Source organism: Clupea harengus, chromosome 11 (assembly GCF_900700415.2).
Source record: "Clupea harengus chromosome 11, Ch_v2.0.2, whole genome shotgun sequence".
Lineage (NCBI taxonomy): Eukaryota > Metazoa > Chordata > Actinopteri > Clupeiformes > Clupeidae > Clupea > Clupea harengus.
In genome coordinates this window covers 10,198,537-10,212,467 of record NC_045162.1, presented here as the reverse complement: position 1 = coordinate 10,212,467, position 13,931 = coordinate 10,198,537, and the positions used below count along the sequence as shown (strand labels likewise).

At 41.7% G+C, this 13,931-nt stretch overlaps 2 protein-coding genes, 1 long non-coding RNA gene and 1 pseudogene across 3 annotated transcripts; 1 reads left to right on the top strand and 3 right to left on the bottom strand.

The window, feature by feature from the left end:
* Positions 1-1,015: 1,015 nt before the first annotated feature.
* Positions 1,016-2,328, bottom strand: LOC105901622 (free fatty acid receptor 3-like). Its single transcript, XM_031576097.2, has one exon. The coding sequence runs from the start codon at positions 2,326-2,328 to the stop codon at positions 1,348-1,350; it is 981 nt and encodes a 326-aa protein (XP_031431957.1). The 3' UTR covers positions 1,016-1,347.
* Positions 2,329-3,381: 1,053 nt separating this feature from the next.
* LOC122133315 lies at positions 3,382-4,388 on the top strand. The gene is made up of 2 exons (XR_006152681.1): positions 3,382-3,684; positions 3,988-4,388. It is a non-coding gene; the product is annotated as an uncharacterized LOC122133315 (long non-coding RNA).
* Positions 4,389-5,982: 1,594 nt separating this feature from the next.
* On the bottom strand, positions 5,983-7,057 carry LOC116222369 (free fatty acid receptor 3-like). Its single transcript, XM_031576095.2, has one exon. The coding sequence runs from the start codon at positions 6,958-6,960 to the stop codon at positions 5,983-5,985; it is 978 nt and encodes a 325-aa protein (XP_031431955.2). The 5' UTR covers positions 6,961-7,057.
* Positions 7,058-11,036: 3,979 nt separating this feature from the next.
* Positions 11,037-13,190, bottom strand: LOC105901625 (annotated as a pseudogene).
* Positions 13,191-13,931: the final 741 nt, after the last annotated feature.

Below are 13,931 nucleotides of genomic sequence, written 5' to 3'. Positions count from 1 at the left end.
GCTTCAAAATAGGTTGGAAGAACACAACAAACCTCAAGAGGCACCTGAAAGCGCACAACCCTGTAATTTATGCTACGGTAAATTAGCTAGTAACTGTCAATGATTATGTTATGTGATGTCGTTATGTGAAGTGTTGTAGTAATCTTTGATCTTTGTGGATGTTTTGATGTTGTTATCAGTGTTTAACTTTGAACATTTATATTGTAGCGAGGACTTGCTGGTCTTAGAAGTTGAAGTTTCAGGACGTAGTAATCTTTGATCTTTGTGGAAGTCTAATATTTGTTCTGTTTTTCTGGTTGAAGTAATAAATTCAGTTAGCTTTCTCACTTAACTTACCTGACAAAGCTGAACCCCCAATAAAATGTTGAAAAATTAAGTAATTCTTGTGTATATCACTCAACACAACTGATATCATGGGGGTATAATCTGGCCTGAGGGGGTATGACTTGGCCTAGGCCAATTTAAACCCTCGAGTATAAATTGGCCTAGGCCATAATATACCCGGGGTATAATCTAGCCTAGGCCCCTTTAACCCCAGGTATAGTCCGGACCGGGTGTATACTATGGCCTGTTACACCGGAATTTACCCTGTTTACCCTGTTATGATACTGCAAATGGCTTTTGAGTCTATTCGTTCACACGCTTGCTCACCCAATTGACACAGTTTACCTTCAAAACTGGGACAGTATTGGGCACAGTAACCTGGTAAATAGTGTTTATTTGAAACATTTAGACCTCTCTCATCACGCATGGCTGATAGGCATACACATATATGATCTAAATCCATCCTGAATGAGTTCTAGAGACACAGATCATTATTTAAACATTGAATTTAATTAAATTGTGTTGAACGGTAAAGTTACATTAGAAAGTTATATTAGTTATCCACATAGTATATAAACAAAAAAGCATTAAAAAGTGCATTAACAGAACATTAATTCATATTTATGTCCATATGGCTGTAAATGATCCTATTGGTAATGGATTATAAAGGTATTTTTGTCTTTTTTAGCCGTTAAGTCTTCCTTTGGACTCCACCGCTGTAGCATGGTAAGCTGGGATCACGGTCACAGTAGATTTTAAAACCTCATTAAATAATATTCTGTAAGGATCATTACTAGGGCCATCTGGATGAACTTCCTTCAATAATATTCTTTAAAGATCCTTTCTAGGGCCGCCTGGATAAAATCGAAAGGCCAGCGTGTAAGGGTATTTCTATACGTTAACGTTAACACATTCAATGGAAAGCAAAGAGGCATCCGAGAAGAACTATACGCTACACCTCATCTTAAGTAAAAGACTTGCGCATAGAGAGAGGGAAGTTCTCTACACAGAACCTTGGCATGCCTAGTCCAGGTGATCATTGGTGCTTTGTGTGCGCTCTTCCAGGGCCAGGCATGGGTCAGGGCTCTGGCGCTCCCTGCTGGTGCAACCCTGCAGCTGCAGCCTCGCCGACACCCTGCTGAGGATGCTGTTGAACGTGGCCCTCAGCGCAGACGAGGAGAAGTAGAAGATGAAGGGGTCCAGGCAAGCGTTAAAGGTGCTGGTGAGCACGGCGTTCCTGCGCCATTTGGGGCTCTCACCGTTGATGTAACCCACCAGGTGGGACACGTTATAGGGCCCGAAGCACACAACAAAGACTACGATGGTGCCGAAGGCTAGTCCGATGGCTCTGTAACGTCGCCAGGGGCAGATGTTGGGCAGCTGGGAGAGGATTCGGATGACGTTGATGTAACAGAAGCAGCAGATGAGAAGGGGCAAGCAGAAGAGGAGGACGAACTGCTGCAGGCGAAACGGCAGCAGTATTTCTAGCTGTTTTGGGGAGAACTCGTGATAGCAGACTGTGCTGTTCTTCACGTCGGCGGTCTCATTGTCAAGGTGGTAGTACTGCATGATATAGACGATGCTACACTCAGCCATGGAGATGACCCAGATGAACACACTGCCCACCACCGCATACAGAGGCTTTCTCTTCAGTTTGTACTTAATGGGATGGGCAACTCCCAGGTAGCGCTCGACACTTATGGCGGTGAGGTACAGGGTGCTGTTGTAGATGGTGCCATAGAAGATGAGACCTGACAAAGAGCACAGGAAGTTGGGCATGTACCACTGCATGTCGTCGATGGCCTCCTTCATCCAGAAGGGAAGGAAGACCAGGAAGAGCAGGTCCGAGATGGTGAGGCCTATCAGCAGGACATCCACGGGCGTGGCACCTCGCCGTACCTTCTTGATGAAGGTATAGAGGGCAATGATGTTGGCTGGCAACCCAAAGATGAACGTGATGAAGTACACAGCAAGAACGAGGTCTTTGTTTTCCTTTTTCAACATTTTCCTGGCTGTCAGTTAGAATACAGTATATATTAGTAATATAATCATATATATATAATAATATATACAGTATAAGTAAAGAATGTATATGCATACCATACACATAAATAAGCAGTATGCAAAGCTGTGAATGATTTGAATATTTTAAGGCAAAAACACAAAATAGAATCTCATTGGTAATCATTTATTGTGATTAATGCATCGCTCCATAATAATGATTGTTTCATTACAGAGATCTGGCAATATCATCTTTAGCTTAGTACAAAACCTATACAATATTTTAGATGCAAAACAATGCAGGTGTAAATGTGATATTTTGAAATGTATGCTTGTAGCTTGGTGTGCTGATGTGCTAATCAACTGACTTATAAAACATATTTATAGCTACAATGGTGTATTTGGTGTGAAAAGGCAGTTTGTCAAGATAAAAGCTGAATATATTCCAGGTCTTCTTTTTCTCACATTCACCAAGACAAGTCAATTATAAACATAAAATGAGATGCTACAGCTTTATTTTGCCCAAGCCATTGCCAACAAATAGGTGCTTACCTTGAGAAAAAGGAAAAGAAGTGACAGCACAGTGATGTCTGGAAAGTCCCCTTGCTGCTGTAGAAGCTGGGCATTATGTGGAAATGAGTCTCTAATGCTCTCACAGTTCACAACGGATATAACAGTTCTGAAACCAGAAGCGCTGCAGATCACAGACCACAGAAGAGGTGTGATACAATCTATTTCAGGATCAGGTCAACTGTGAATTTCCCCCTTTTGGGCCCACTGCAACTCATAGGTGGCAGCGATGCATCCGATCCGAGGGAGCGCAGATCACGCAATGTAAACAGATATTTGTTCAAACTGAAGTTGCACATTCATTATTCCTCAACTTGGGATCACTGGAAGCATTTGCCCAGGAATATGAGAGCATTTTTACCCATCTTTTTGCCAGAGATTTGGCTGGCAGGGGTCTATAGAGTTGACAATAAGGTTGACACTTAAAAACCCGTAAGAAGGGGTAACTTATATGGTTTCTCCTTTTTTCATTTGACTCCCCCCCCCCCTTCAGTAATCCAGGAGCAAACATATCTCCAAAATGGCTGCCTCACAGCGTTGTTACAAATTCACACCAGATGTGTGTGCCTACATGTGTGTAACCGGGTCATATTTTGAGGTTGTTGTATGTTTTCTAAGTGGTAATGGGACATGTCTCCTTTAAATGCCAGAAAACTACATTGCATCATGTTGTAGTTCCTGGGTTCGTATGTGGTGAATTCTGGGTATTAAGACTGGAGCGAGAACGCAGTGCATCAGAGAAGGTGGCTGGCGTGAGGGATATTTGGTGATACTTGGTTAATATTGCTGGTAAGTGGGACATTTGTCTTAAAATACTTTAATAATCATGCAATTGTATATATCATTGATTTATATGAATGGATGAGTTCGTTTGGGAAGGAATGTTTGTGGATTCTGGCAGCATGTGGATTAGCCCAGTCGCTCTGTCATTTGGGGATGTAGCTAAATTTAAGTTTACATTTGTGAAATACAATTCCGTTTTGGCTATAGAGTGAAGAGTATGAGGTGATGTAGTTAGTGTAGATGTATTTTGTAGGAAATTAAGTTGCATACAGGCTGTATTAAAGTGAATTGTCATGTTTCACCTAGCAGACATATAGCCATACTGGTATCCTGGGAGCACACGTGTGTGGAGGATAGAGATGTGTGCGTGTTAGGAACATGTAAGTGTTGGTATCATTTCATTCGGACATACTGGTGTATATTTTGGTTTTATGTATATTTTAGCTTTATGTATTTGATGTTAGTGGTATACTAATGATGTTTTTGTATTTGTCTACTCTCAGTATCACCACTACCGTTTTGTATTGCTGAACCTTACTTTCATTTATTTTCTTATACGGCTAGTTCAGCTACAGAGTTGGGATAGGCTTAGCTTGTGTACAGGTTAGTTTATCATATAAGATTTCTATTTGATGTCATTTTATTTTTGTACTTTTCTATACAAATCTTTTGTTTTATATATCTATCAGATAAAGAACCCTTACTCTTAATTTTGTTGGACTTTGTGTGTTTTATTCCCCGCCAACATGTGCTCTAACCAGTCTGTTCAGGCCTTGATAACGCTGATGTTGTGACACGCTGACAAATGTATAACTTCTGAAGCTTTCTGGAAGATTCCAAGTATTTTCACTGCCGTATTTTGGCAGGCCGCTGTGAATATTCAAAATGCAGTTGTTGTCAAGTCAGTTTTGTTAGCATCTCTGCTCGTTGCTCTTTTGACTAAATTGCCTGAGATTGGCTACACAAGCTGCAAGGGAAGGGTCATTGTTCACAGCTCAGTCAGAAGCATGATGCACACTAATCTTTAGCATCTATCACATTTATATAGATACTAGATCCAGACAGACCAACCGCAAAACACAGATGTGTGTTAGTGTGGTAGTCAGTGCACGGTTTTATTCTGCTAAAGTGAATGTGACCAACTGAAGGCATACAGCTTGCTGCTGCTTAGTAACTAAACTCATATTTTGACAGCAATGCATTATCCACAAATATGTTTCAGAAGGTGATTTTCCCACCATGTAGCTGTAGCATCACATTATGACCGTTAAGATGTCTTCTAGTTAAGAAGGGGAAGTTAAGAGTGGGCATTTGAGAGTGGGCAGTTAAGAGGGGGCAGTTAAGAGTGGGCAGTTTCCAACTGTTGCCTCCTAGAGTTACACTGGTTCTTCTCTTGCGTGGGACAAATACCCAACATTTTTAGAAAGTATTACATTCTGCTCAGAAAAATCCCGAGGCCTGGAGCTCAGTGACCTCAATGCTGTCTAGGGCTATAATGTTTATGCATAACTAATAACAAATTGGGTAGGAGCAGACATCACAAACACCTTTGCTCACAAAACTTTTAGTTCTAATGTAAAGATGGGCAAAATATGATAATTAATAATACTAAATAATACTGAATTAATATAATACTTTTCAAGTATTTATAATTAAAACATGCACATTCAACCATAGTGAGTGAATTGAGTTCATTCCATTTGTTTTCTGTTTGATTGAAAGCCTCACAACATCAGGGAGTGGTAAAGAAGGTTTATTCAAATCAGATATGACAGGCGTACACTTTTTGTCCAGCAGATAGTCATGGCAAAAGGGACAAAGTTGAGTAAAATTGGAATAGGAGTTAAAAAAGTAATATCAATATAAAAGTATAGAATTAAAAAAAATTAAGCACAATACCTATACTAATTCACCCCTTGAATATCAAACTAAATAAATGTTCTATATCACCTGCAGGTTTGCAGGTATTGTTGGTGGTGGAGGATCGAAGACTTGTCCCGACGACAAGAAAACCTGAAAAGAAATGAAGCCCCAATAAACAGATGTTGTCTGTATCACAAAAGGAAATGTGAAAAGCAGAGAGATGTCAAATTGAGTGGGGACAGTAGTTAATCATCTAGCACACATTGTTCAGCACTCTCTGGGCACTTTACAAGTTACAAAGTAAGGGATAATGCACACTATGGTGTTTGGGTAGCAGACAGTAAAACACGCATCTGAGAAGAAGTATATGCTACACATCATCTTAAGTAAAAGACTTGCGCATAGAGAGAGGGAAGTTCTCTACACAGAACCTTGGCATGACTAGCCCAGGTGATCAATGGTGCTTTGTGTGCGCTCTTCCAGGGCCAGGCATGGGTCAGTGCTCTGGCACCCCCTGCTGGAGAAACCCTGTAGCTGCAGCCTCGCCGACACCCTGCTGAGGATGCTGTTGAACGTGGCCCTCAGCGCAGACGAGGAGAAGTAGTAGATGAAGGGGTCCAGGCAAGCGTTTAAGGTGCTGGTGAGCACGGCGTGCCTGCGCCATTTGGGGCTCTCACCGTTGATGTAACCCACCAGGTGGGACACGTTATAGGGCCCGAAGCACACAACAAAGACTACGATGGTGCCGAAGGCTAGTCCGATGGCTCTGTAACGTCGCCAGGGGCAGATGTTGGGCAGCTGGGAGAGGATGCGGATGACGTTGATGTAACAGAAGCAGCAGATGAGAAGGGGCAAGCAGAAGAGGAGGACGAACTGCTGCAGGCGAAACGGCAGCAGTATTTCTAGCTGTTTTGGGGAGAACTCGTGATAGCAGACTGTGCTGTTCACGTCGGCGGTCTCATTGTCAAGGTGGTAGTACTGCATGATGTAGACGATGCTGCACTCAGCCATGGAGATGACCCAGATGAGCACACTGCCCACCACCGCATACAGAGGCTTTCTCTTCAGTTTGTACTTGATGGGATGGGCAACTCCCAGGTAGCGCTCAACACTTATGGCGGTGAGGTACAGGGTGCTGTTGTAGATGGTGCCATAGAAGATGAGACCCGACAAAGAGCACAGGAAGTCAGGCATGTACCACTGCATGTCGTCGATGGCCTCCTTCATCCAGAAGGGAAGGAAGACCAGGAAGAGCAGGTCCGAGATGGTGAGGCCTATCAGCAGGACATCCACGGGTGTGGCACCCCGCCGTACCTTCTTGATGAAGGTATAGAGGGCAATGATGTTGGCTGGCAACCCAAAGATGAACGTGATGAAGTACACAGCAAGAACGAGGTCTCTGTTTTCCTTTTCCATCATTTTCCTGGCTGTCAGAGTTAGAATATATATTAGTAATATAATAATATATATATAATAATATATATTAGTAGAGAATGTATATGCATACCAAACACATAAATAGGCAGTATGCACAGCTGTTAATGATTTGAATATTGTAAGGCAAATAATCAATAGAATCTCATTGGTAATCATTTATTGTGATTAATGCATCGCTCCATAATAATGATTGTTTCATTACAGAGATCAACCCTGGCAATATCATCTTTAGCTTAGTACAAAACCTATACAATATTTTAGATGCAAAACAATGGAGGTGTAAATGTGCTATTTTGAAATGTATGCTTGTAGCTTGGTGTGCTGATGTGCTAATTTATCAACAACAATCAACTGACTTATAAAACATATTTATAGCTACAATGGTGTATTTGGTGAGAAAAAGCAGTTCATCAAGATAAAAGCTGAATATATTCCAGGTCTTATTTCTCATATTCACCAATACAATTATAAGCATACAATGAGATGCTACAGCTTTATTTTGCCCCAGCCATTGCCAACAAATAGGTGCTTACCTTGAGAAAACCTTCAGCTCTACAAGAAGTGACAGCACAGTGATGTCTGGAAAGTCCACTTGCTGCTGTAGAAGCTGGGCGTTATGTGGAAATGAGTCTCTAATGCTCTCACAGTTCACAACGGAAATGACAGTTCTAAAACCAGAAGCGCTACGGATCACAGACCATAGAAGAGGTTTGTGGCACAGTAGCATCTTAATTCTGAATATGTGATACAATTTATTTCAGGATCGGGTCAACAGTGAATTTCCCCTTTCTGGGCCCACTGCAACTGATAGGTGGCAGCGATGCATCCGATCCGAGGGAGCGCAGATAACGCAATGTAAACAGATATTTGTTCAACCCGAAGTTGCACGTTCATTATTCCCCAGCTTGGGATCACTTGAAGCATTTGCCCAGGAATATGAGAGCATTTTTACCCAGCTTTCTGCCAGAGATTTGGCTGGCAGGGGTCTATACAATTATCATTGTAAGGTTCACACTTTAAAACCTGTGAGAAGGGGTAACTTATATGGTTTCTCCTTTTTCCATTATCCCCTCCCCCCCCCTTTCAGTAATCCAGGAGCAAACATAACTCCAAAATGGCTACCTCAACGCATTGTTACAAATTCACACCAGATGTGTCTACATGTGCTCTAACCAGTCTGTTCAGGCCTTGATAACGCTGATGTTGTGACCCGCTGACAAATGTATAACTTCTGAAGATTTCTTGAAGTTTCAAAGTATTTTCACAACCGTCATTGTTCACAGCTCAGTCAGAAGCATGATGCACATCAAGTCAGGCGTGGCCATTCTTAATCAGACCAAGACTGTTCTGAACCTTGGGCTTAGATGGATGGTCTAGAAATGTTGTGTGATGAAAAGAGAAGTGATGCTTCTGTGAGATTGTGTGTGATGAACCAGTTTCACTCTCTTCCTGTTAGCTTGCACATGCTCGTTGACTAATCTTTAGCATCTATCACATTTATATAGATAGATCCAGACAGACCAACCGCAAAACACAGATGTGTGTTAGTGTGTTAGTCAGTGCACGGTTTTATTCTGCTAAAGTGAATGTGACATACTTAGGCCTACAGCTTGCTGCTGCTTAGAAACTAAACTCATATTTTGACAGCAATGCATTATCGACCCAGTCTAAGATATGATCAGTCAGAAAACAGGTTTAATCTTGGACAACGGTGGCCACCATTATGAGACAGAGCCTGAAGTTCACTCACTCAGAGCTTCACCTAAGACTCATCTGATGATCCATCGAAGGATTGCAGTTAAATGCTCTCTGAGAACAAGGGGTGTCACTCTATTCATTAGGCCTCAGGGACAAAAGTCTCTGAGCCATTTGCTGACACTTTCATGAAACTTTCACGTCCTCCATCAGGACAATCTCTCTTCTCTAACCAGAAATGCTTACATTCTAAACTATGTCCAAATAAAAGCACAATTACAACTAGATATAAGATGCATTGAATTATTGACTCAGGTATATCATTATTAACTCATTATTATCTCTGAACCTTCACTCCTTTGTTTCTTCCCATTTTTACTAGATCTAAAAATGACAGAATGATGGACCAAACCTTAAGGGACTTCATATATATGTGGATGTGGACGTGGGCTTTGTGGCTTGTAGCTTGAAGATTTATGTGAGTGAGGCAGTGAGTAGCTCTCAAGGGTTCATGCGTACTATTAGGTCTGCCCCTTGTTACTTAAAACTACTGTTAATGGTGTATCACGAAACTTGTAACCTCGGGGATGGAGAAAACTAAACCAAGTGTTGGGTCAACCGATGAACCACAATACTTGGTGAAAACAACTTAGCCTAATAATCCAATTTAATAACTCAACCAGCCTAACCGAGCACTTGAGTGGGACAAATACCCAACATTTTTAGAGAGTATTACATTCTGCTCAGAAAAATCCCGAGGCCTGGAGCTCAGTGACCTCAATGCTGTGTAGGGCCATAATGTTTATGCATAACTAATAACTAATTGGGTAAGAGTAGACATCACAAACACCTTTGCTCACAAAACTTTGAGGTCAAGTGTAAAGATGGGCAAAATATGATAATTAATAATAATTAATTAATATAATACACTTCAGTTGCATGGAATGATATAATTAAAACAGGTACATTCAACCATCGTGAGTGAATTGAGCTCATTCCATTTGTTTTCTGTTTGATTGAAAGCCTCACAACGTCAGGGAGTGGTAAAGAAGGTTTATTCAAATCAATCAGATATGACAGCCGTGCACTTTTTGTCCAGTAGATAGTCATGGCAAAAGGGACAAAGTTGAAAAAATTGGAATAGGAGTTAAAAAAGAAATATCAATAAAAAGTATAGAGTTCATAGGAATTAAGCACAATACTAATTCACCCCTTGAATATCATAGAAAATAAATGTTATATGTCACCTGCAGAGCAGGTTTAAGAAATTCTATTCTCCTGGCTATGTTCAGTTGTACAAAAACCAAAGAAACCCTGATTCACATGAAAACAATATCACTACTGTCATTCCTTATAGTAAAAAGCCATAACAGTTTTGTGTGTATGTCTGAAAACAAGAGTTAAGACTTCCTTTCTCTATGCTTGGCAGATATATAAGATAAAACTGGTTAATATGTGGAACTTACATACTTCAAGCCTAAATATCTAAACGTTTGAAAATCCTCTATGTTATCAACATATAATAATTTTCACTAGTTCTGAAAGCACAAAACAAAGTCGATAGGAAGTTATGATCAACAACAAAATGTACTTAGAATGTCATGTTCGTCTTATCCCCTCTGTTGACTTCTGCCATGTCTTTATGGTTACTTTTTGGCTCTGTAGATGTCTACTTTCATGGTGGCATGAGATGTCTGTGACATTGTTCCCTTGATAACATACCCTCGACCACCGCACCTCAGCTCACTGCCATTTGCAACTTGCTTTTAGGAGTTTGTATCATGCCCTGAATACATAGAATGGAGCAGTTTCTTATCACAGGGTGTTTCAGAAGAAAAAACACCAATTCCAAATTCACTTGAATATGACACCCTATCGTGAGGGACAGATAACCTGATGGCAAGACGACAATCAGTTGTCTCTCCTTCTTAGCTATCACGCACATCATAGGTGATGACACCATATACCGCTTTCAGGAGTACATCATACTTGCAGAAGGAAAAAGCGGCCTTTTGGTTTGCAGGTATTGTTGGTGGTGGAGGATCGAAGACTTGTCCCGACGACATGAAAACCTGAAAAGAAATGAAGCCCCAATAAACAGATGTTGTTTGTATCACAGAAGGAAATGTGAAAAGCAGAGAGATGTCAAATTGAGTTGGGACAGTAGTTAATCATCTAGCACACATTGTTCAGTGCTCTCTGGGCACTTTACAAGTTACAAAATGAGGGCTAATGCACACTATGGTGTTTGGGTAACAGACAGTAAAACACGCATCCGAGAAGAAGTATACGCTACACATCATCTTAAGTAAAAGGCTTGCGCATAGAGAGAGGGAAGTTCTCTACACAGAACCTTGGCATGACTAGCCCAGGTGATCAATGGTGCTTTGTGTGCGCTCTTCCAGGGCCAGGCATGGGTCAGTGCTCTGGCACCCCCTGCTGGAGAAACCCTGTAGCTGCAGCCTCGCCGACACCCTGCTGAGGATGCTGAACGTGGCCCTCAGCGCAGACGAGGAGAAGTAGTAGATGAAGGGGTCCAGGCAAGCGTTTAAGGTGCTGGTGAGCACGGCGTGCCTGCGCCATGTGGGGCTCTCACCGTTGATGTAACCCACCAGGTGGGACACGTTATAGGGCCCGAAGCACACAACAAAGACTACGATGGTGCCGAAGGCTAGTCCGATGGCTCTGTAACGTCGCCAGGGGCAGATGTTGGGCAGCTGGGAGAGGATTCGGATGACGTTGATGTAACAGAAGCAGCAGATGAGAAGGGGCAAGCAGAAGAGGAGGACGAACTGCTGCAGGCGAAACGGCAGCAGTAATTCTAGCTGTTTTGGGGAGAACTCGTGATAGCAGACTGTGCTGTTCACGTCGGCGGTCTCATTGTCAAGGTGGTAGTACTGCATGATATAGACGATGCTACACTCAGCCATGGAGATGACCCAGATGAACACACTGCCCACCACCGCATACAGAGGCTTTCTCTTCAGTTTGTACTTGATGGGATGGGCAACTCCCAGGTAGCGCTCAACACTTATGGCGGTGAGTTACAGGGTGCTGTTGTAGATGGTGCCATAGAAGATGAGACCCGACAAAGAGCACAGGAAGTTGGGCATGTACCACTGCATGTCGTCGATGGCCTCCTTCATCCGGAAGGGAAGGAAGACCAGGAAGAGCAGGTCCGAGATGGTGAGGCCTATCAGCAGGACATCCACGGGTGTGGCACCTCGCCGTACCTTCTTGGTGAAGGTATAGAGGGCAATGATGTTGGCTGGCAACCCAAAGATGAACGTGATGAAGTACACAGCAAGAACCAGGTCTCTGTTTTCCTTTTTCAAACATTTTCCTGGCTGTCAGAGTTAGAATATATATTAGTTATATAATAATATATATATATATAAATATATATATAAGTAGAGAATGTATATGCATACCATATACATACATAAGCAGTATACACAGCTGGGAATGATTTGAATATTTTAAGCCAAATAATCAATAGAATCTCATTGGTAATTATTTATTGTGATTTATTCATCTCTCCATAATAATGATTGTTTCATTACAGAGATCAACCCTGGTAATATCATCTTTAGCATAGTACAAAACCTACACAATATTTTAGATGCAAAACAATGGAGGTGTAAATGTGCTATTTTGAAATGTATGCTTGTAGCTTGGTGTGCTGATGTGCTATTGTAATTTATCAATCAACTTGACTTATAAAACGTATTTATAGCTACAATGGTGTATTTGGTGTGAAAAGCAGTTTGATAAAAGCTGTCTATATTCCAGGTCTTATTTCTCATATTCACCAAGACAAGTCAATTATAAGCATAAAATGAGATGCTACAGCTTTATTTTGCCCCAGCCATTGCCAACAAATAGGTTCTTACCTTGAGAAAACCTTCAGCTCTACAAGAAGTGACAGCACAGTGATGTTTGTAAAGTCCACTTGCTGCTGTAGAAGCTGGCCATTATGTGGAAATGAGTCTCTAATGCTCTCACAGTTCACAAAGGATATAACAGTTCTAAAACAAGAAGCACTGCATATCACAGACCATAGAAGAGGTTTGTGGTACAGTAGCATCTTAATTCTGAATATGTGATACAATTTATTTGAGGATCGGGTCAACTGTGAATTTCCCCTTTTTGGGCCAACTGCAACTCAGGTCAGCGATGCATTAGATCCAAGGGAACGCAGATCACGCAATGTAAACAGATATTTGTTTAACCCAAAGTTGCATGTTCATTATTCGGGAAAAAAACGTTGACAAATGTATAACTTCTGAAGCTTTCTGGAAGATTCCAAGTATTTTCACGGCCGTATCTTGGCAGGCCGCTGTGAATATTCAAAATGCAGTTGTCAAGTCAGTTTTGTTAGCATATCTGCTCGTTGCTCTTTTGACTAAATTGCCTGAGATTGGCTACTGTAGTAGACCTAACACAAGCTGCAAGGGAAGGGTCATTGTTCACAGCTCAGTCAGAAGCATGATGCACATCAAGTCAGGCGTGACCATTCCTAATTAGACCAAGACTGTTCTGAACCTTGGGCTTAGATGGATGGTTGTGTGATGAAAAGAGAAGTGATACTTCTGTGAGATTGTGTGTGATGAACCAGTTTCACTCTCTTCCTGTTAGCTTGCACATGCTCGTAGACTAATCTTTAGCATCTATCACATTTATATAGATAGATCCAGACAGACCAACCACAAAACACAGATGTGTGTTAGTCAGTGCACGGTTTTATTCTGCTAAAGTGAATGTGACATACTTAGGCCTACAGCTTGCTGCTGCTTAGTAACTAAACTCATATTTTGACAGCAATGCATTATCCACAAATATGTTCCAGAAGGTGATTTTCCCACCATGTAGCTGTTGCATCACGTTTTGACCGTTAAGATGTCTTCTAGAGGGGGCAGTTAAGAGTGGGGCAGTTAAGAAGGGGAAGTTAAGAGTGGGCATTTGAGAGTGGGCAGTTAAGAGTGGGCACTCTTCCAGTTAAGAGGGGGAAGTTAAGAGTGGGCATTTGAGAGTGGGCAGTTAAGAGGGGGCAGTTAAGAGTGGGCATTTGAGAGTGGGCAGTTAAGAGGGGGCAGTTAAAGCAGCAATGCAGAGTTCTGTTCCTAAACTAGTAAGCTAACTACCTAAAAGGCATGCAAAAACCTTGAAAACACCACCAACAGCCCAGCTGACACTGATAGAAGGTTGCCAACACACTAACGTGTCTTTTGGCAGTATAGCTGGCAATGTCATGCGTG